This window comes from Rhamphochromis sp. 'chilingali' (genome assembly GCF_963969265.1).
Source record: "Rhamphochromis sp. 'chilingali' genome assembly, chromosome: 21".
In the NCBI taxonomy this organism is placed as follows: Eukaryota; Metazoa; Chordata; class Actinopteri; order Cichliformes; family Cichlidae; genus Rhamphochromis; species Rhamphochromis sp. 'chilingali'.
Genome location: NC_137949.1, coordinates 8,061,051 through 8,084,993, shown reverse-complemented (window position 1 = coordinate 8,084,993; position 23,943 = coordinate 8,061,051). Strand labels below are relative to the sequence as shown.

Here is a 23,943-nt window from a genome sequence, read left to right as displayed (position 1 = left end):
ATTCATCCGATATCACTGTATCTCTAATTTATGCACAATGACATCAGTGTACTAAAGACCAGCTACAGCAATGTATAATACCTAGAGGTTAAAAGGGTGAAAGATATACATCCTACTTGGAAGCTTAGTGTTTCTCATGGTTTCACTTGGCATTCAGTCCTAGATTTGTTTCTCGCATTTTTTGTGTTTCCCCCCCCCCCAACTTTGTACAAATGGAACCCCGACTTACGAAATTAATTCGTTCCCGACTTCCTTTCGTAAGTCAAAAATTTTCATATGTTGAAGCACCCATTGGGCCTTTTGAGTGAACGATAGGCTATAGGCTAATTGCTAACTAACGACGTAACAACAATACGTCGTTCAAGTGGAACAGCGAAGCGCAAGTACGAACGCCAAGGGGGTTGTTTATATTTTTATGCAGTGTCTGGCTTCACTCCAATAATATGATCAATAGCAGAAAACCCTGTAATATATTATAGTTGAAATTAGTAGCACTAAGGCCATCTATAACAAAAACGATTCATGAAATGCATATCAGCACAGACAGATGTTTAGAAAATTATTGAACAAAGCCAAATCTTTTTTTTCTGTATCCTGGAGGGTTGCTCTGTTGATTGCTCTTTTATTTATGTGTCACATCATGCCAGCCTCCTGTGGATGCTGTGCTTCTCTGAACTGTGTCTTACTCTGAGTGTTGTGATCAGGAGCAGCATCATGAAGATTCATGTGCTCTGCTTGTATTGAGCTGTTTGGCACTGACAGATGCAGGAAGAGATTTAGAAGGATTGGAGGGAATGCACGTTATCCATGTTGCTGGCTTTGCTAGATCAATGAAAATACACCAAGAAGATTTCTCTGTTGTGAGACACTAAACTTCCCTTCATGATCAAATAGAGGGCTTTGTATCCAAATATAACCCCGTTTCCCCAGACAGCTGAAATCTTGTGTAAAATGTAAAGAAAAATGAAACCTCAGTAATAAGAAAATAATTTAAACACTTTCATGTTTGACTATTTTCAGTTAAAGACAACTAAAGCTGAGAAATAAGATGACAGATATGTGATCAATTTGAATATGACACCAGAAAAATGTTTAAATCTTTACAGAACACATGTCCCAAAATGTATTTTGTAACGTATTCTGTTATGTTACTCAATGAGAGTAATGTATTCTGAATACTTTGGATTACTTAATACATTATTAAGCTTTTTACAATTATATGAATGTACTATTGCTGTGTGATTCTTTACTATTACTGAAGAATACTCGCCATACCAACACCAACTAGATTTTTAAATCTTAATATAAAATGAGTAACAGTAGGGTGGACATTAGGTAAGGCTGCACTTTTTGCAGCGATCTTGTATAGAAAACTATTCCGCACATATATAAAACAGGTCCGCGGCTCCGAACCGCAGTAAAGGGGCCTCTGGCTAATACGTCGGGTTCTGTGTCGGGCTCGTAGCGGAAAAATAGCTTTACTTTGCTAGCGGCAGGCATTTAGTCTCTTAATGCGTGTTTTGTTCCAGCGTGGAATTATCAAAAATAGAGAGGGCATAGCCTAACATACGAAACAGGAAAAGGCCGCCGTGTAATCCCTGCATTTCAACAAGGTAACTGTATACTAAATACCACCTTTTTAAACAGTAACTGTGACAGAATACAGTTACTCATATTTTGTATTTTAAATACGTAACGCCGGCACATGTATTCCGTTACTCCCCAACACTGTCTATGCATTGTAGTAGTGCTTTACCTTGCATGCATGGATGCACCAACAAATTTGTTTTTAAATGTCTCTCCGAGCCCATGCAGTGATTACATACAGAAGTGTTTTAGTACTGTCTGAGGCCCTAAAGATCATGGATATTCAATACTGTTTTCAGACTCTTATTTAGAGGAAGTTATCTGAATTCCTGCACTCTTAATAATATTATGTAAAGCAGATGACAAAATTATTTCTTTGCAATTTTAAATTGTTGCATATTTCTCCAGCACCCACTCATCTTTACTTCTGAAAAACAGAAAGAATGATGTCTCTTTTCTATGTGAATTTTTAAAATAGGGAATTATTCAGTTAGACATAGGGGTAAAATGATTTGCACAGCCTTTTTTGTTGATTTATATTTTTATGCAGTGTCTGGCTTCGGTATATCTAACTCTAATATGATCAATGGCAGAAAACCCTGCAATATATTATAGTTGAAATTAGTAGCACTAAGGCCATCTACAACTAATCTATAAATTTGAATTATTTGTTATCATGAGCTAAAGACACACACATGTGCTGTCAGATGCAACTGATTTAGAGCCAGTGGTCCTTTAGGGACAGGTTTATTAGTCGTCATAAAGGTTATTTTATTGTCAAAGAACATGAAAGTGATATATTTAATTTGTGTCAACTCAGACCGATAAGTAAAGGTCACTGAAAAAAAAGATGAAAAGATGCAGCAGGTTCATTCACTGCCCGATTCCATGTATGACTTCCTCATTTTGCACTTTCATAAACAACATTAGTTTCATAATCATGAAATGTCTAACGTGTGATGTCTTAAAAATAAAAATGCTAAATATATTTAGGGATATTTTAGAGACTGAGGCTGATCTGAAACCTAAACAGGCTCAATTCCCCCCCCCCCCCTCCCAAACTGGTGGCGGCAGATGGCTGGTTGTGCCAGAGGTTTCTTCCTGTCAAAAAGGAGTAGTCCTTCCCACTGCCACTAAGTGGTTGCTCATAGGGGGTGGCCTGATTGTTGGGGACTTTACCCTGAAGTATAAAACACAGGTTGTTGTGATGTGGTGCAAAATGAATGAAACTAAACTGAACTGTATACCACTACAGAACAACAATACATAGTAAATTATTATATGTACACAACTTCTTACTATAATGATCATAGTTTATGTACATATGCACCCCGTCTCCTCCTTAAAAGGTGAGCCAACCTAAAAGAAACTTCGTCACACAAAGATTTATTATTTTCATTTAATCTTTTCTCTGCAAATGCAACGTTATGCTCTCCATTTCCGGGTCTTACGTGTCTCACATATGTTTGTTTAACAAATTCTGTATCCACGTAGAATTTTGTTCCCATCATCACTAAATACAGAATAAAGACTTTAAAAAAAAGCAACACAGGCCTGGCTAGTATTATACAGGCACGAAGAAAAAAATGGAGGTGTCTGTATGTGTATTTGGTGGTTTGTAGTTCTATGGTACTGAGTGCCAGTCACTGACAAAATATAAGCTCTAGAACAACAATTATAGCAGATGCGTCTTAACTTTGAGTTTTGTAGATCAAATGTTGATATTAACATGAAAATATTCCTTCTTTCCAAAAATTACATTACTTATGAAAATGAATAATAAAACTACTCTATATGATGAGAAGGTATGTCAAGATAAAATTAAGCATGTAGCTGGTGAAAAAGTGCTGTTTGTTTTGTAGTTGAGAGTGAAAAGAGTAAAGACAGTTTCATTTCACCAAAAAGGTAGAGAGTATAACAAGACACCAAAGACCTTCCTAGAAAATACCACAGCAGATACAAACAGCAAGAACTGTTCTGAACAAGTGTAGATTTGTGAGGACAATGTAGAAAAACATGTCTAACTGATAACCTTGATAAGTCTGAAACAAATGCGTCGGTGCTCAGCACACTAAGATCAGTTAACAAACAAGGCATTCGTGGGTTACTTAATACATCCCACTCCTGACCGAGAAGCAAAACAAGGGTCGGCGGTGATATATCAGAAGAAATTCTGAAATGCTTGCTGGGTGATAGGAGACAGTTTTGCAGAGTGACAAAACAAAACAGGAACTGTTTGGCCACATGGATCACTGGTTTGTCTAGCATAAGAATAGCCTGGAGCAGCCTTCTTAGGCTGCAGATTTCGATCCCAAAGAACATCTTTGGTGGGATTTAAGGAGAGCATTTGCAGCACAGAAGCCATCAACTTCAATAAGATGGAAGCTTTTGGAAGGGAACAAAAGGCAAAGACTTCACAAGAGAGACGTCTGAAGCTTGTCTTACCAAAAAACGCTCATTAGAGGTCAATCAAGGTCTATGGAGGTAAAAAGGAGCTTCAGGAGTGCTGAGGTTGGGAGCTGAATACTAGTGCATGGGGCGTTTTTATTTATTTTTTTTAACTTAAACTCAAAATGTCAGCTTATGTTATTAAAATTGCTGTTGCATGAATACATATTACGTCTCCATTTACTGAGACTTCATGCATATTTGTCTATACACATCAACATGATACATATTAAGGTGAGAGGATTTGAATACTATTGCCTCTCTGCATAGTGTATATAGAGATCCGGAACATAACATGAATGCATGTTTTTGTTTTGCAAGTTTATCTTTTCATCAAAGCATCAAAACTGTTACCAGAACACAAAAATGCACAGAAACAGACCTAATTTCCACAAGCCCAAACTGCTGTTTTAAATACTATTTTCAGTATGGCCACATTTATAATTAGTGTTAGTGTGCATTAAATATATACAAACAGTGCTTAAACAGAAGTGACTTTCAAAACCACTCTCACAGGAAGAGAAACATTAAAAAAAAAATAAAAAAAAAAAATGCCTGATAACATTCTTCAGAAATCAGGAAGCTGTCGACTTGCAAGCAGGAAGTCAGATCTGGTTAGCACAGTATCACACATACGCCTCATCACTTTCATTGATCTGCTGCATGTGCATTTGTTTGTGTATGCGAGTGTCTTGTTTAGAGTCAGTGCTTTCATCATTGCCCAGCATACACATGAGGGAAATATCTGTCAGTCAGCTGAGTTTACATGTCACAAACCCACAAGCAAGGCAACATCTGCTCTGCTTGACACTCGATATAACGTCTTATATGTCAAATGACAAGCTCTCTCTCTCTGATAAACCAAGACCTTGGACTGATACTAGCTATCTAAAAAAAAAAAAAAAAAAAAAAAGGGTAGAAAAAAAAGATGGCAGGCAGCTGCTTGTTGCCTTTGCGATTGTGGGTTAGCATCAGATTGAGGACGACTGACAAAGTAACAGCTGTCTGACAGAGACAGACAGAGGGGGTTTCAGCAGGGAAATTTTTTTTTACTTGCGATCCTCTTATGATTTTTATCACCAGAACAACAAATATCCCTGTGGGTTTTAAATCAAAAACCAGCCGACCTTTACTACTTCTTTGAATTCTCTTTTTTGATCTGGTTTTTAAAGAGAAAAAAGTGAAAGGAACGTAACTTCCCACCATTCTTTCCAGGACAAAAAATTTCTTAAGGTAAATTCACGAGATGACTTTATAATTTCCATGTTCTAAGATGAACCCCTGTGGCTATAAGCATGTGCACACAGTTAGTAAGATCTACCACTTCTCTTATCAAGTCACAGAGCACCATTGCAGCTGAAAACTGCGGGAAACCCAGCTCTTCCCTACCAGGCATGACAAACTCACAGAGAGAACAAAGCTTGTTTCAGTAAACAAAGCCTACTGAGAATTCTCCAAGAAGAGCTGCCAATGCTCTTTGCTCAAAAAACAATTGGGCAAGAAAAATATTGCAACTATATGCTATAGGTTTACAATTTCCTGGGTGGTTGGTGTGCAAACCAAAGCAAAAGAAGAAGAAAAAAAACCCTGAGGGAACAGGTTTGTGTAATTTCTTTTCTTTTTTTTCCCTTTAACCCGAGTCACAAGTGCCATCCTACTGAAGTATGACACAATCTAAAAGAGGCTAAAGCAGGATGAATATATTGTTAGTAAGAAAAGTATCAGCAGGTGAAGTCGGGTGGAGCTTAAATAATGCCCATTACCATTAATCCCCTTTTAAAAGAAGCACCAGCAGCAGGACAAATACTAATATGAAGCAATCCCCAAAGCTTGAAAAGTTGAATTAACATTTCATGAGAGATAAGTTCAAGTCTGCAATTTTACATAACATCATTACCGCTTCACATTTACTTTGTTCCATTTATACTCACTCAATTCATGCCCCAACTGTTTTAGTTCACTCATATTTCATTATATTTACATGTGCACAATAGTGACATACTGAGGGGGCAACAGGCTGGCTACTCAATGTCAGAAATACATTATTTCTCTAGCAGGGAGAAGGTAGGCAGTGCACCACTAAAAGGAAGGAGATACAAACACATCTTAAGATGCCTCCATATGTTGGCTACAGGTATTTAATCAACTGCAAGGGACTGATGCATTCTCCGCACAGTTGTGCATGACTTTATAGGTAAGGATCACTCGTTATTCTAATCTGGTACAGATGCAGCCTTTATTTCTGTCTTGATGTCTTGAAGCATTTTGAATTCACAAGAGGAAGTCAACTTATACGACCCTTTATGTGTCTATAAACTGAGGCAACCCTTTTGTCCATATAAACTGAGCTAACATTCCTCTACATGTAGGTTGATATATTGTACAGCTGTGTGCTGCAGGTACATGCAAAACAAATGCCAGAACCCCCAGGAGGGACAACCCTGGAATTTACAGGAGAGGTGAGGCTGAAAGTCTTAAGTGAAGAGGGCAAGAGATTAAAAGGAGCTCCTGCTGCGTTAATATGGGAATCTACGAGGTCTGGGCCAGCACAGGAGAGGAGGCCGGGCCTTTTGTTGGCTAATTGTGCCCACAGGCTCTTCTGGCAACCGTCCACTGGATCTGTGGTCGCTGAGAGAGCCCAGGCAGAGAGGGAATTCCTCCCGACGCTCTGCTCCGGGCAAACAAGCTTGATCATATACACATTTTAAACAACATGCCAACATTTAGCCTCTCTGTTTTTAAATTTTGCAACAAATTAAATAAAACTTAAGCCAGCAGACTTTTTACACACACACATTGTAAATGATAATTTCCTGTATATGCTGGCATTTTGCTTTCCAAGAGAAGTGGTGGCATGCAGGTAAGAAAGCACAATGATGCATTTTGTATTTTTAAACCATACTGGAAGCATAAACTTTGATGCATCTCTTTATTTCATTAAGGTGAAGTTCATTTTCAATATGAGACTTTTATTTTAGTAACACAGGGAACAGTTTCATGACATTCTTTGAAATTTCACTTATGAACTTTCTCAATCTACTCTTCTACAACTCCCATATGTTTCTTATATAGACTATAGATGACCCCATTGAAACAAAGGGCTGAAAGCAGTCAGTCAACTTTGCATATGGCAGAGCCTAAGAGTACAGCACTAGTGTGCTCATTCAAACACCATCATTCTATTTCAAATGGTGGTCTTTGACAGCAAACTGCAGTTTCAGTGGCTATATTAGAAATGCGAGAAGCCACCGCAGCATTCTACAAGGAGTATAAGCGGCTGCAGTAAACACAGAGCCATTTAAGACAACTACAAGGCATAGAGAAGATTCAAACCAAATGTCATTTGTGTGACGTAATATGTGAAGAAACATGATTTGGCTTGATAATTAAACTCATCGCAACTTTACAAGGTCACAGTCAAGTTCAATCCCAGCTCCATCAGGACAGGTCCTCTCTGGTCTCTCACCAGATTCACACACTCACACTGTGAGTGCAATATTCCACTCAGCTGTCAGCTTCACTCGTCAACAAAAGCCTTCATGCAGTTTTCCCACGCAGGAGCCACAAACCGAGTCAATAAAATCTTTCCAGAGGGAACGCATTTACTGTATATGTAAGGTTGCAATTTTCAATGAATTTTCAAAATCTGAATATTTATCCCGGTGGGGGATAAATAGTTGGAGCTTCTACAGTTTAAGGTTTTCTGTGTTATATTAAATGTATTACCAGTAATACAACACAAAAAAAATGTAAGGATCTAAGTCAATCTTTAGACTGAATGTCACCACATATATATTATGGAGGAGATTTCATAATTACGTGTTTACCAGTACTGATTCAGCAAGCTTCTACTGCACAGCTGTCCAGGTGGTATCCTGGATAAATCACATTATTTGATGTTTTTGTCCAATGGACCTTGAAATACAATGAGTTACATCAGAAGAAAAAAAATCTATTTTTTCTTTTGGTTTCCTTGAAAGAGATTGAATAACGAGATTTCTACCAAACTGAAGGATATAATGGTCTTCATGTTTCCATCAAGCTCTCTCTGTTGTGTTTCACCAAGTCATGCTGCTCTAAATAAATAAATAAATAAATAGATTCAAAGGCATTTCAGTTGCTACACTAACAAGTGATCGAGAAAAAAAAAAAAAAAAAAAAAATCACAACTATCACATTTAAGTTTGAAGACTTCTTTCTGTATCTTCTTGCAGCTTTAGATCCAGATTTCTTCACATCAAGTTATACTTTTCTAAATAGCTGCAGACAGCTGTGTCCTCAGGCTCTTGTCTGACGTTGATGATGTCACAACAGACCCTTGACTGCGAGGCTCGCTACGGCCAAGCTGCCTGGCAAGCAGGTGGACTGTGGCTGTGTTGATGGTGGACAGCAGTGTGCGTGGGTGCACTCAGCCATATGCTCTTGATGTGTGTGTGTCTTTATATGTATCTGTTTCAGCACCTTTTCACATTAATAAATTAACATCTATAAATTGTCTTTTTGCTTTGGGGAATCTACAGGTGTTTTCATTTTGTGTATGTGTGTGTATAAGTGACTCGCCTTGAGTACCATTTGTTCACATGTAAATTTAGCAAAAGAATATGTTGAAAGCAGAGTTACTTCAGGCTGATTTGCAGCAAAACAAAATGTTCAAGAAACATTTCCTGTGTTTAGAAATAAAGAAAATAACCTGACGAAGCTAGCAACAACAAAATACAATTTTGCAAATGAAAACTCAATTAAATTTATTTTGAATAATTAGTAGTAGTAATTGAGTTTATACACACACACACACACACACACACACACACACACACACACACACACACACACACACACACACACATTGAATATTTAACTCTTGGTGTAAGGTCTGTGGACCGAAAAGCTGTGTAGTAATCCTCTGGTCTTTTCACCAGAGAGGGATTGATGGTTACAGTGAGCTGGCTGGTGTGGGTTCACGTACTCTGCGGCGTGGCAGAACAAGACATCGTGACTGAGGTTAGGCACAGGAAGAATCTACAGTCTAAACCTCTCCACCATTTCATCATTATTTCACCTCGTTTCCTCTTTCTGTCCATCCACCATTTGTTGCTACATCTCATTTTCCATTTTCACATCTTTCTCTCTTCCTTTTCTTTCTTCTCTGCATTTTCACCTGATTTCCTGGTATAGGATTAAGCTCAGGTGCTGAAGCACAGACACCCTGTGTGTGTTTATAGGAAGCCAGGCAGTGAATGAGCAAGTTAGTGACTGAGGATGTAATTCCAATATATAAACAAACACACACACACCAGCCAACCACTCGCTACAGAAATTGGCTGCCTCGATTTTCATAGAAGGGGGGAATGAGAAAAAAAAAAAAAAAAAAAAAAAAAAAAAAAAGGCCAGTGCTCGGGGATTCCTGCTAATTGCTTGCACATTCCCTTCTTCCTCTGGCTCGATTAAAGCCAGGCCACCATCTCCCTTTCAAGTCTGCTGTTCTCCACACAGCCATGTAGGCTGCTCAAGCCTGCCCACTATCCGACAGCATATCTCATTGCCTTTCATTTGTGGTGTTCCCCCACGGAACTACTCTGACAGTTTCAGACTTAATCAACGTGAAGCAGCAAAAGAGAAAAAAAGTCCATTACATTATATATGCAACATGCTTTCAGTTTACTTGCATCAAGTCTCTTCATGTTTACACAGTATTGTGTGAAATATTATTATATTTAGGATTTTTTACCTACAATTAACATACACTTAGCATTTTAGTGGGTAAAGTGTAAAATTGAATGGCTGTTTTAATTAAATAAGCCTTTAAAGCTGTCCGTTCACCCCCCCGGTGAGAATCAAACCACTAACCTGAGCAGTGTCAGTGGCCTGCCCTGCTCTGCTCACTAGCTGTCTCTTTGCTTAGCTCAATTGCATCCTGCAACACATTGACAGAATTTAAATTATGCAACCTTGGATCTGCATTGTTCTCCTCAATATTTTTTATGCCATTACTCACTTCTAGCCATCTCGTTTAATCCTCCATCTGACACTCACTGTAGATTGGGTTTGTGTAGTCCTCTGTACGTTTTATTTCTTTAGCTTTCTTCATTGCAATGCTGTGAGACCTTTTGCTCTTCTCATTTACTTGTTATGCTTCTATACGTCTCTGAACAGGTGCTTGCCATTAAGTAACTGTCCAAGTTTACTTACAGTTTAGGCAGATCCAGCTTTCTAGATACTATATGTGCAAAAATAACGACGCAATTTTGGTGCTGCAGCACCCGGCCTTTATGACTTATACGGTTGCATGCGGCAAGGACAAAAAGGACATTAGACACAGGGTGAAGGAAGTGTGCAAAAGAATTCCAAGTGTAATCTCTGCATTTAACAGCTGTATGCAAACAGCAGCATGGCACAACTAACCTCAGCATGAACAGGAAGGAGGAAACTATCTGCAGTACTCATCGTGACGCAACCTATTTCTGCAGTTCTCTATACATCCTGTCTCAGCTGTGTGGGTCATACATGACAGGACATGCGCTTGTGTGTGTGCACATGTATGGGTATCATTCAAATTATAATACAGTGAAAATAAACATTCAATCTAGCTTCCATGCAAGCCTACAATACAGCTTTGCGTATATAATGCTACTTTTTAGCATGCTGATGTTTTTGCTCACTCACATCAAAAGGGAAGGTTTACAATCAATGTTCAGGAATTCATCAACATGGGTATCTTTAGTAATTATTCCAAGATGTCTTTGTTGGAGAAGGGGTGTACATATCAAGAGGAGGGGAGGTGCAGTATAGCAGCATTTCTACAAGTTGATTCAGTTTTGTTTGCTGGTTTTAAATTAAATTCACTGCAAAGGAGAAAATACCCTGCACAGTACAAGCTGTTCTGTGCTGCGGAGCCTGTGCCGTCTTGGTTGAATATACAAAAGTGATAATAAATGGGAACTGAAATAAATGCCTCGGCCGTGCTCAGTACTGCTTCCTGTGTTTATAACCTGAAAATATCTCTGCATATGCAGAATGTGCAGGCAGCGGTACCAGAAGGGTTTGTTCCCGAAGTCATACTGTTAATACTCATACTATTATTAGTTGTAACAGTATGAGTAGTGTTAACTAATCATGTTTGACTACATGCAGGGAAATGAAAAATGAAAAAAGCTTTGGCCAGAATGTTGTTGCATTTTGCTAGCGTGTATCTGCATTCTTGCCCGACTCTAAACAAAGACCAGCACTTGGGACAAGAGGTCTTGGCCTGGATATCGATTATCTGTTAGTCTGAAAACTGCTAGATTGTCTGTGTTATGACATGTGGACTAATCCTCTGTTTTCCGTGTATGTGTGTACAGTCTGAAGACTGTCAGCACCAACACCAAAGATGGGAGGAGACTGCCAGTTCTGTTTTTTCTATTTTCGAAATTTAAAAAAAAGAAACGGCTCTATACAAATATGTGGGAGATGATGGCAGCTGACAACTGGCTCCGAGTTAAAAGCATCTATTGTGTTTTGAATGAGATTAAGTCATGCCCTCTGTGTTAAAAGTGGATCAAATCTGCACTAAAGAGCTGTTAATATCATCTTTGACTTTCACTCTCTGAAAGCCACTTATACATCATCATGAATCCAAACATACAATCTGCTACTAAAAACAAAGAATACTTGAGTAGAGAAACAAGGGCTTTACATCCATTTTTGAGAATAAAATGAGACTTCCCCATAATTGCCAACGCCTGCGAGACTTCCCGCCTTTATAATCAGGGTTAAAAATATCTCCAAATGGTATAAGTAGATTCAGCTTCACTTGATATGCAGCACACTAGTATTTACACCCATTTTTATCTGAACATTGAAAAAACTCTTTAGAGATCTTTTTCATACCTCCACATCTGGGCTGCTATAAAGCAGTGAGGACATGTGAAATTAAAAGATCTGCAATCGTAACATGAAAAATACCATGTTGGGACTACAGGGCTTTTTTTGTACAGTGCTAATGAAGCTAATAGACACAGCTGCCTAAATAGCTTGTAAATACCACATTAAGGTCCTCCCTAATGTGGAATTTACAAGCTAGCAGACTAGATTTAGTTCATGTAGCATGTTGTGCCTACTATTAAAAAAAACATAACGAAATTCAAAGCTTCAAAGTATCAGTCAAAAATCTCAATTTGACTCAGATTCTTTATATGTGATATATTTATTTATATATATTTGAAAAATTATAGTAAATGATCATATCTTATCATATCTGACTGCTTATATTTTGATTTGTGGAGGTGAGGGCTGGACTAATAGACTAGATTTTGTTAACAAGCATAGTAAGGTTGCTTTATTCACTACTGTTTGGCTCGACGCTTTTAAGATATACACGAGTACTTGAGTGTTTTATTTATCCTTTTCAGGTCTCGTAATCCAATTTAGTGAACTGATGTTTGGCTAACGACATCACTAAAGTGAGTAATTTAATTTAGATGTTAAAAGGAATGCAACAGAGCTTGTGTTAAAGTATCAATGTGTTCTGCTCCTTAGACCTTAAGTCCACATTTGAAAATATACGTCCTATAACTTAGCTTAGTCCTGACCTTAAAGGACAAAATTCAAAGAAGGCTGTCAGAGGGTTTTGCAACATACAGTAGGGCTGCACGATTTTGCATAAAATGAGAATTACGATTTTTTGGCTTAGAATTGAGATCACGATTCTCTCACGATTTTCTTTTCCAGTATAAATATTTATTGCGCTTATTAACTGCACATCAACTTCGTAACAGTTGAGACTGAACATAAAAACAATAAATAAACATTAAAAACAACAAATGTCTCACGTTTTGTTGTCGCCGCTAAATGTTGTACTGCTTGAAATTCCGTCTCCACCGTTGCTCGACACTGCGTGTATAGAGCAGGTAGTGCAACAATAGAAAAATAGTTGCGGGACGGCACTGTGTAGCGTTTGTCTAGGGTGTTGATCATTTTCCTAAATCCCTCGTTTTGCACAGTGTTGATGGGAGCCATATCTTTGGTCAGGTGATAAGTGATAGCCTCCGTAATTTCTTTGTGCCTGCGGGAGTTCGACGGGTATAGGGAAGCGCTGTATAAGGTTCCCGTTATTGATGTTTGGGTGGTTGACCGGGACGGATTTTCTCCTGTCACTTTCTCGTCATCCCTGACGTGCTCTCCGTTGTTTTTTCCCTGCTAATGTTAGCATCACACGGCACAGCTTCTGTATCACGTGGTATAAAGCTCCGCCCTTGTCATTTGTTGAGCAGGAAGAGTGAGCGCTTGTTTTCATGCAGAGTACGTCCCGGATCAAAATGCGGTACAATCGTCGTTGTCTTTTTTTTTTTTTTTTTTAAATCGTTGTCATTTGGAAATGAGATCGCACATAAGTATGAATCGAGATCGCGATTTTCTAACGATTAATCGTGCAGCTCTAACATATAGTATAGCAAAATTAATTAAAAGAAAAGAAAAAACAACAACAAAAGAAGAATTTGGTCGGTTGCTGTTAAACACTTCCACAAAGGCAAGTCAAGGTAAAATTACATCATCAGTGTTGCCTCACTGTTAAAAAATTATTGCAAGCTAGACCATTGGTCTTGTTGGTGGATACCACTAAATTCTTTTTTGTTTCTTTCTTTTTTGCCTTTTTTAAACCACAAGATCTAGTTTAAATGGGTATTTAGTATTTAATTTAATACCCATTATGCTGTAGAAAATGTAATGGCCAAGAGGTGTGAGGTGCACCTGATTAATTTGAAAACGCAGTAAGGTGCTAGGCCACACCTGGTACCACATCTCATTTTGTAACGTTGGCCTGAAAATAGCAAGTTTTGTTAAAAAATAAAGAATAAAAAAAATAAAAATCTCACAAAAGCCACACAGATTAAAATTGCAAGAAAATATAAAATCTGCAATACGGATTTTAAAGTCATTCATTTTTCCCTGATTGTTTCCCAACTGCAAAAATATCCATTATAGCATTTTCTAATCTCAATCTAAGTATAGTAAATGTCAGCAGTTAAGTTCTCTTAGCTTTCTTAATACTACTTTTAATGGCAAACAGTTTTTTTTTAGCTTTCTATTTTCCAGTTATATATTATTTCCATTTCATTTTGATTTGTTTTTAATATTTAGCTTTTATTAGTCTTTGAAATTACAAAGATTGTAAGGTAATTTGTCAAGGACAAAGATTAAGAAATGACAATCGATATTAGAATACAACACCTGAAGACAGCTGACCAACAGTGATGTATATATTTTAGTATAAATAAAAAAATATCATCTTCTTCCCCCAAAAATGCACACCTACCCATTGTACAATTCTGCAAACGTGCCTGCATATTTTATGGAATTTAACATGCATGTAAAAGGAGTGCATATACGTGTGTGTGTGTGTGTGTGTGTGTGTGTGTATAAACTAACAAATGTATGTAGATGCATGTAGATAAGATGAATTGTGTATATAATTATGTGGAGTGCGTGAACATTATCTGACATAACTGGTATGTGAGTGTACTTTAGTGTGTGCAAATACACAGAGCGTGCGTGAATTTTCAAACGATGCCTATGTGTGACAGCGCTGCATGTGTGGCTGTCTTGTCGTGTCTTGCAAGGACGTGTTTTTGTGACATTTCAGTGCTTGTGCGTATTAGTATTTGTATGTGTGGTACTGTATAATAATTTGTGTGTGTGTGTCAATGTGTGTTTCTCCTCTGCCCAGATGGCTGTGCTCAGAGGCTGGAGCTTCTGAGATCTGTTGCCAGCGGTGAATACTGATCAGAGATCACTGTCACATCTACAGCACAAACACGCACGCATGCACACAGGAACACGTCATCCATCTTCTTCCCCACACACCTCCACTTCCACATGGTCGAACTACTAATTCACACATCCACTGTGTGTCCTCCATGCTGATATCTTCTGGCACTGCAGGTCACGGATGCAACACTGATTATCTGACTCTGTCCCACCTGAAGATCGACACGCTACCAGCATGACTCGAGGTTGAGTTTTAAGTCACGGTTATTTGTGTTAAAATGAACTGTTTAAAAACACAGCAGACATGAGCATTTCCCTGTGAAGGCTGGACTTACAGGTCTTAATAATTTGTTTTGCAAATCAACTGCAATGTTTTTATTCATTCATAACAAGTCACATATTAATGATGTACTTAATTTATCCTAATGCAAATATGCTGAGCTTCTGTTCTAAATTACGCCAACATATTTTAAGCTTGCGCTGGCTGAAATGATGCTTGTAATTTACTAATAAAAACATTTATTTCGTATTCCAAAAGTCACATAAGAAACAAAGAGGATGATTTTGAATGGAACTTGCATACTGCATGCATATTGCTTTTGCTTGAAGAGTAGCATGTTGGGTTGTCTCAACCACTGTATTGGTCATGGACCAAATTATTAACTGAAAAAAGTCTACAGAATACCTTTTAATAAAAATACTTTTCAACTGCTGTTCTTTTTGTTTAAATCAAAGTATTCCTGCACAAATTTAAAAAAAAAAACAACTATAATACATTTCAATTTATATCACCATCATATCCGTCATCATTGCACCATTCTGCATGCTGTTAGACTGCACTCCTACAAGCTGCAGGAATTTGCTAGCGTGTGATGAACAGGGAACAAAAACCAGTGAGGTTAAACTATGCCTCAGTATTGAAACCCACTGCAATATGTCCACACTGTGCAATTAGATTTGGACGTTCTGTGGTAATTTACTACTCCATAAAGTAAAAATTAATTTCTGAACTCTTTTATATAACCGTTTTTTTTTTTTTTTTCTTTCAACTGTCAGCAGTTTGCCACTGATAATGACACAATTTGGGTGCTTACCCCAAACTACGCAGCAATAGAGCTTTGTTAATGCTCACATAAGACAAAAGCAATATAAAGGTCTGCAGTCAGCTTCAGACGAACATTATTTTGGACTCCATGTTCCTGTTAAGTATGCTGAGTTTTGCTGCATGGAACAGCTTGCTCTGCTTTATTCAAAAATACAGAGGGCAGTAAAGTGAGTGTTGAAAGCAAGAAAGAAAAATCCTCTGGAAAGGTAATTGTCGAGTCACCAGTGGAGCTAAATATCTGCTGTCAGATTTCTGAACATGTACCTTTTTGACAGCATTTTTGATTCCTGACAGAGATCAATAATGCTACCAAATTTTTTATAAATGTACAGTTATGTTTAGAGAGGTTTTGTTTTATTAAAATCTGCTGTTAAAGCCAAGGTTACATTACACAACACACAAACACAAAAGTAATTTCCGATAAGCCATTACTATAGCAGACTTTCTCCTATTAATACCCGCAATTTTTAAAAACCTCTCCCTCTCCCTAGTAAGAAATCTTTTGAATACCTTTATGTTCACACCACCAAATTGTTCTGCTGTAAGAATCAAATCTGCCCTCTCTGCCTGTAATCAGCTAATGCAAATTATTTTTTAGAGGACAAGCCACAGCAGTGTCCATCACACCCCAGCACATACTCAGGGATGTAGTTAGTGTGCAAAAAGCATGTTCACTCGTGTACGCACAAACACATATGTAGACACAAAACACATCTGAACTGTGAAAAACACAAAAATGAGCGCCCCCCCCCCCCAAAAAAACAAAACAAACAAAAACAACACAGCTATATAAATGCATTCTTACAAAATACTGTAGACTACAAACAAAAACACACTGATATACACGCTAACACACAGATTCCTACACTTGTATTATCCTCAAAACATCCTATTCTCTCTCTCTCTAACACACACACACACACACACACACACACACACACACACACACACACACACAGCATCCTGCTCCGTCTTCCCAGACAAAATGAAAGTGAAGCGGCAGCCGCATCACACCTCCAAATGGGCTATGGACTCTCAGAGGACTTTCAGTGAGGAGAGAACTCGCTGCTCTCCTGTGGCTGTCACCAACACTAATCTGTCATTCTTTATCTCAGACACATAAACACACGTTTCAAGAGGCAAAAAAGAGAAAGAAAAACACATGCAGGCACTACACATGGATCCATGCACACACGCACACATGAATGCAAATGCACACAGTCTTACATTCATGAGCCGCACCAGTGCAACACTGAGAAAGTGCATTGTGATCCCAGGTTTCCTCTGCATGCCTTCTGTACATGCTCGACAGGTACACTGGCTTTCTATGGGTGGGTTTGCAATGCGATTGTTTCTCAAGGTTCAGTTCCTTAACTGATAATATACGACACAGGAACCTCTTGTGCCGCATACCAGACATAAACAAGTACAAGACAGAAAACCCCCCACAAATGCATACCAATACAAAAAGGCAAAAAAACAAAAAAAAAAACAACATCTGCGATCTGTCTTCCAAAACCCCTCCTCCCCTCAGAAGAAAATAAAAAATTAGATTTCTGTCACAAGTGGAACATTGCCACATTCCTAAGTACACAGAAAGGGCAAACACGAAAACAAGTATGTACAGTAGAGCACATGCACAAAAACATCTGCCATCCCTCAGAGCAGAGGTGGAAGTGGGCTGCACATGTTTTGCACAAGGGGTTCTCAGGTTTCACTAGGTAGGGAACCCCAAGGTTCTCCCAGTGAACGATGTGTCGTGCACAGCTGAGAAGCAGCTTTCGGAGCTTTGATCCACTTACCCGAAGGCACAAAATGAAGAACTTTGTTGGTCTCCATAGCTGAGCAAGTGGTGGCGAATGCACACTTCCTCTCTCCAACCGCCCCCCCTCCCCCCAAGTCAACCCATCATGGTTGTGTTATCCTGTGCTGATGAGTGTGAGATCACCTCTGCTCCCTTGCTCTGCTCTGTTTCTGACTGCCTCTCAGACACATGCAGTGACTCAGCCCCACTCTGCCTGCCTACTCACTCACTTGTCTGGGTCCTAGTGCCTTCTGCTTTACTCCTTTACTGCTTTACACCAGGCCCACCAGTCAGCGGCGTATGGCAGGGCATCATGCTGCAAGGCAAACCCAACATCAGGACACACCTCCTCAGCACGGTTCTCTTAACAATAACACGCAACAAGCCATCTTGTCAGCCATTTGTCCCTACACTTTCACAGAGCTTAAAATTCCCAAACTAGTTTCATAATGAATGTGAGATATTGCTTCACACTGACGTATGCATGTTCACTCACAGTGGCTGGTGTTATTAAACCAACAGTGGAACAGTGATGCAACAAAACCATCATGCAGTTTTGCTGTGTGATCATTTTGATAAGCCAGTATTAAAGCTTGCTGCTATATTTGATTTCCTCAGTTTTCACTAACAATAAAGTATATTAAAATCAACTATAGCTATACAGACACTAGTATCTATGGGGAATGACTGTATTTGCCCAGCAGAACACACATTTATAAATCTCTCTTTCAACATGCTAAAACCGCTTTTTGCCAGTTTCAGTTTTTCTTCCAAGACATAATTAAAAGCATATAGAAACAACAACAATACAATTTAACTTTTCCCCCCAAATGCGAAATATTATTTTCATAATAAATTAAGTACAACTGTAATTACAGGATCTTCTCTTACTAAAACACCTGAAAATAAAGTGCTCTGCTACTGGAAAGAGGTACAAATAAATGAAAACTAAATCAAAATGATTTGCATTTCCAATACTTTTAGACCATGTCTTTAACCTCTCAGTCTTTTTTATAAGATTATAGTTTTATGATCTGGTAAAATATTCTGTTCTGTTGTTGATATTTTTTATTTTGTGATTGGTCACATAGTGTTTAACGCATTAGCTGATGCTAGTGTAAGTAAAGCCAGGTAAGGAAAAGGTATCCTGGTCATTCTGAACCTGACTGCCGCAACTAAAAAAAAAAAAAACAAAAACAAAAACAAACAAACAACATATGTAAAGACAGCCTTTTAAAGGTCAAGCTGAGTTCTAACTAATAATTTGTATATATTTTCCATGTTTTGAAACAAAATACTATTCAGACATCATATTTATATATCTTCTATTTGTGTTTTCATTTACTAATATCAGCTTGCAAAGCTGAATGCATATTACGATTTTTAACATATCTGATCACATGCAAATGTACTGAGGTAGTTACAAAAATAATGAAAATACATTAAAAAAAAAAAAATCACCATACAGATTTGCAAATGATTCTCTTTATTTGTTTAAACTGTATCCCTTAAAGTTTTTACTTCATTAATAGTTGGGCTTTATGAAAGAAATGGATGCATGTCATGCCCATCTCTCTCTTTGCATGTTTTCAATAAGTAGCTGCACTGTGTTTTAGCATTTTCTTCTATAGTTGACAATCTCAGTTGCTACCCTGATCACATTTGACTCACAATTAATTTTGCCTTGGTATGAAAGAAACATGATGGCACAGATGTGACGATGTTGGGAGTCAGAAGAAGAAAGCAATTGTGATAAAACAACTGAAGAACAAAAACTAGGTGCTTGTGGCTAGATAAAAAGACAGAGCCTGGGACCAGATTTGTGTTCACACCTCTTCATTCAGCAGCCGTCATCTTTGTCCAGAAAACAAGCTCCTGCTAAGAGTATGTGACCTTTCAGATCCCTGTTCAGCTGTAAATACTATAATGCAAAAACTAAAAATATGCAAATTTAATCAAGTTTTTTTATTTAAAGAACACAAACTGAAGACGTGCTTGCACATTTGGGTTCAATTTAAAAGGCAATCAACCAAGCTCATTCCTTTCTTTTTATGAGTTGTTTTCACTCATGAGATTGTCCTCACAAGTTGCATACAGCTGATCTTGCAAGATAAAATCCTACGACTTACAAAAAAACCCAACCAAACAAAAAAAACTAAACATACATTGATTTCGATGAGGCTGCTGCCTCGGTTAAGTACAGCCTCCAAGAGACAGGACAACTTCTTGCTCATAGGACTCAAGCTAAAGTCACAGTGAAACAAATAAGGGCTATCGATAATCACATGGACCCACATAGCAAAATTGGTATGGCCCGGATCTGGCCCACACAATGTGCTTACACATGGCCTACATACTGCAAAGAATGACGGCCCTTTGGTGGCCCAGATCTGGTTTGCTAGATGTGGCCCACACATGGGCGAGCACAAGGCCAGTTGCAGGCACTGGTGGTCCTGTGCTGGCCCATGTGTGGATTACCTCTGCTAAACCTACCTTAATCAAACCATGTATTAACAACATGTGGCAGAACATGCAAAAGTTTTATAGTATTACAACATGGCATTTAGGTCTTCTAACTAAAATAGGAACATAAATAGTACCATCATTGTCAGACCTGGCACACATCTGGTTGACATACACCCTGCCTTGACACCAGTCAGTCCGAAGTGCCAGCTTGATGCCACATCCAGGGAAGACCTGTTTTCTGTGGGCCTGGGCCTCATACACCAAACCATAATCAGGCCAGATATGGCATACCATTGCATAAACAGTGGCGTCATTGCCAGACATGGCGCACATCTGGTTGACATACACTCTGCCATGACACGAGTCAGTCCGAAGTGCCAGCTTGATGCCAGATCCGGGCCAGACCTGTTTTCTATGGACCTGGGCCACATGAACCAAACCACAATCGAGCCAGATGTGGCATGCCATCACATAAACAGTGCCACCTATGCCAGGCCTGGCCCATATCTGGTACATGTCTTATCATGCCAGAAGTCAGCCAGCAGTGCCGACTTGATACCAGATCCGGGCCAGACCTCCTTACTATGTGGGGTGTCACATGGAATACAGCAGGTTAAAAACGATTGACTTCATTGGATGTCATCGTTCACATATCCACCCTAATTGAGGTAAACTGTTTAGTTGTGCTAATCTCACATGTGTTGATTTTTAAGCTTACACTATTGCTTTTTCACTATATACAAATGTATGGCAGGTAACATAATGAATGCACATAACATGAAACAGAAAAAGAAACATTTTTAAATAATTTAATGAGCAAATGAACTGAATTGAAAGTCTTGTTCAAAGTCTCTTTTCATCCCTGTGAACTTATCATTGTAACAAATGTAACAATGCTTATTAAAACTAGGATTTTTAATAAGGAAAAAAATAGGTACAAGGAAAAAAACATTTAACTTCATTTTAATTTTATTAATCTGACAGAAACTACTGAATAATAATAATAAAAAATAAGAATTCTTACCGTGATGTAAATGTTCTTTGAAAGGTCATTCATTTGCATAAGTCTGCAAGTACAACATCCCTATGTGTGGTATGGCCAATGGGTCTGTTTTGCATAAGAACTGTTACACACAGTTAGGGCAAATGCATCACTTTGTGAGCCAGAGCCCTTTCTCCCCAGAGGATAATTCGTGTTCTCACCAAACCCGTGTAGCACAGGTGTAAAGACATGTGTATTCTACTTAAACATCAATGTGCACAGCTACCTTACATGCCTATTTTTTGGTTATCAGTAAGAGTATATAAATGAAAGCCTACAGTACATAAAAATAAGCTGGTAGTGTTTGGTACTTACAGCACCATGAAGACTTTATTCCTGCTTTATCAGTTTTTTACCATTTTGTTACACTTGCATGTTTCCAATGAAACAAATTTTAATATCAGACAAAGATAACCTGAGTAAATCCAAAATACCATTTTTAAATGGTTTCATTTATTAATGGAGGGGAAAAAAGCTATCCAAACTTACATGACCCAATGTGCCAGCATGAACCGCAATAAAGTATTTGTGATGATTGGCAATGAGTCTTTCACATCAATAGGGAGGAATTTTGGCCCATTTTCCTTTGCAGAATTGTTTTATTTTAGCCACTTTGGAAGGTTTCAGCATGAACAGCCTTTTTGTGGTCATGCCAAATCACCCCAACATGATTTAAGTCCGGACTTTAACAAGGCCGCTCCAAAACCATTTCAAAACATTCATTTTGTATTTTGAGCCAATCAAATGTGGACTTGCTGGTGTGTTTTGGATCATTGTCCTGCTGCATAACACAGCTTGCGCTTGTGCTTCATGGTACAAACCGATGGCCGGACATTCTCCTTCAGGATTTTGTGGTAGAGAGCAGAATTCATGGTTGTATCAATTACAGTAAGTTGTCCAGGTGCTGAACCAGCAGAGTAAGTCCAGACTATCCCACTACTACCACTATATTTGACTGCTGATATGATGTGGTTGGTTTTAAGACAGACATAACAGGACTCAAACCTTCCAAAATTTCAACTTTTGTCTGGTCAATCCTGGGAATATTTTCCCAAAAGTGTTGGGGGATCATCAAGATGTTTATTTTGGCAACTGCGAGACGAGCCTTTGTATTTGTGTTAAAATCAGCACTGATTTTTGCCCTGGAACTCACCCAAAGATACCAAATATGCATAGTCTCCTTCTTATTGTTGTATCATGAACATTGACCATACCTAAGACAAGTGAGGCCTGCAGGACTTTAGATGTTGTGGCGTCTTTTGTAACATCCTGGATCTTTCGTTGTTGCGCTCTTGGAGTATGGCATTAAGTGTTGCTTTTTGAAATCCTTTACCTATTATCTATGAATTTTCTCCACAGGTTCAATTTGAGTGATTTCTTGATTAAATGGGTCTGGAAGTAATCAGGCCTTTGTGTGGCTAGTGAACTCTGCTTAAAAAAAAAAGAAGAAAAAAGCTAATCATAGTTAATTCATGATTTAACAACAAGGGGGATTACCTTTTTTTAGCATAAGGCCAGGTAGGTTTGTATAGCCGTTTTTCCCTTAATAATTGAAAAGCATTCGATAACTGCGTCTTGTATTTACTTGGGTTAAATTGGTCTTATGTATTCGATGTATTCGCTGATCTGAACCACTGAAGTGTGCCTAAAATGGGAAAATGTATGAAATCAGGAAAGAATCAGGAATACTTTTTTTTAATGGCACTGTATATGTCCTTGAAATGATCAAAAGTTTGAAGGTTCGATTTAGATTTGCTTCCATCTTTGTCACCAAAGTCAAATCTCATTAACATGGTGCCTCCTGGGTGCACCTGGGGCGTTTTGGGTACGGTGTCAAAATTAGATCAAATGAGTGGAAAGAAAAGAAAATATTTTAGATTAAGAAACAAACACCTGAAAACACAAAATCCATTTTTAGAGTTTTATTCTTGCTTTTCAGCTTCTCTGTTCTTACAATTGGTGAACCCGTTTTGATGTTGAGGGTCAGCTTTGTGCCTACAGCCACAATGTGATATAGGTCATGTCAGACTTGTCCCACGAGTTTTCTACAGGCCATGTTTTCTGCTTATTTGTTTTTGTAGTTCTTATGTAGTTCAGCAAACTTCTAACAGCTACACACCAATAAAGCTGCACTTCAAAATACAATGGGTAAAAAAATCTAAACCTTTAATATGACTTATAACCTGTACAATTCAACTGAACAAACACCTTTTTATAACTGGGGAGAAGTGTTAAGACTAGTTTTTAGCACACACCTGTCATCAGTTCCAGTGAGTTCATAAAAATCAAATAAAGTTAAATTGTTGCAGGAAGGACATTTACTCAGACATTTTAGTCGCCTAGGTCAGCGGTCCCCAACCTTTTGTGCGCCACGGACCGTTTATGTCTGACAATATTTTCACGGACCGGCCTTTAAGGTGTCGCGGATAAATACAACAAAATAAAACCAGTACCAGTACCCAAAAAGAAGAAGATTTATTCATAACACCAGTGTTGGGTAAGTTACTTTAAATTAGTAACTTAGTTACATTACTAGTTACTTCCATCAAAAGTAACTCAGTTACTTCAAGTTACTCGTTACTTTCAAAGTAACTAGTTACTAGGGAAAGTAACTTTGGTTTTACTCAGACTTCTCTTGTTAATGTGTTGCTAACTGGATACCCAGCAAGACTGCCAGTCTTCTAGCTTGCTTACTTGCCACAAGTGCACTGTGCCACCTACCAAAGGAAAAAATAACGTGCATAT

General features: G+C 38.3%; 1 protein-coding gene across 2 annotated transcripts in view; it reads right to left on the bottom strand.

Annotated features, from left to right (window-relative positions):
- Positions 1-17,842, bottom strand: part of slc4a11 (solute carrier family 4 member 11) — a 72,902-nt gene extending 55,060 nt beyond the window's left edge. The window contains exon 1 of one of the 2 annotated variants that reach the window (XM_080871280.1): positions 17,689-17,842. In XM_080871280.1, the coding sequence (XP_080727406.1) occupies positions 17,689-17,725 (37 nt within the window). In that variant the 5' untranslated portion in view covers positions 17,726-17,842. The remainder of the gene's footprint in view (positions 1-17,688) is intronic. The other variant, XM_080871281.1, reaches the window with a different exon arrangement.
- Positions 17,843-23,943: the final 6,101 nt, after the last annotated feature.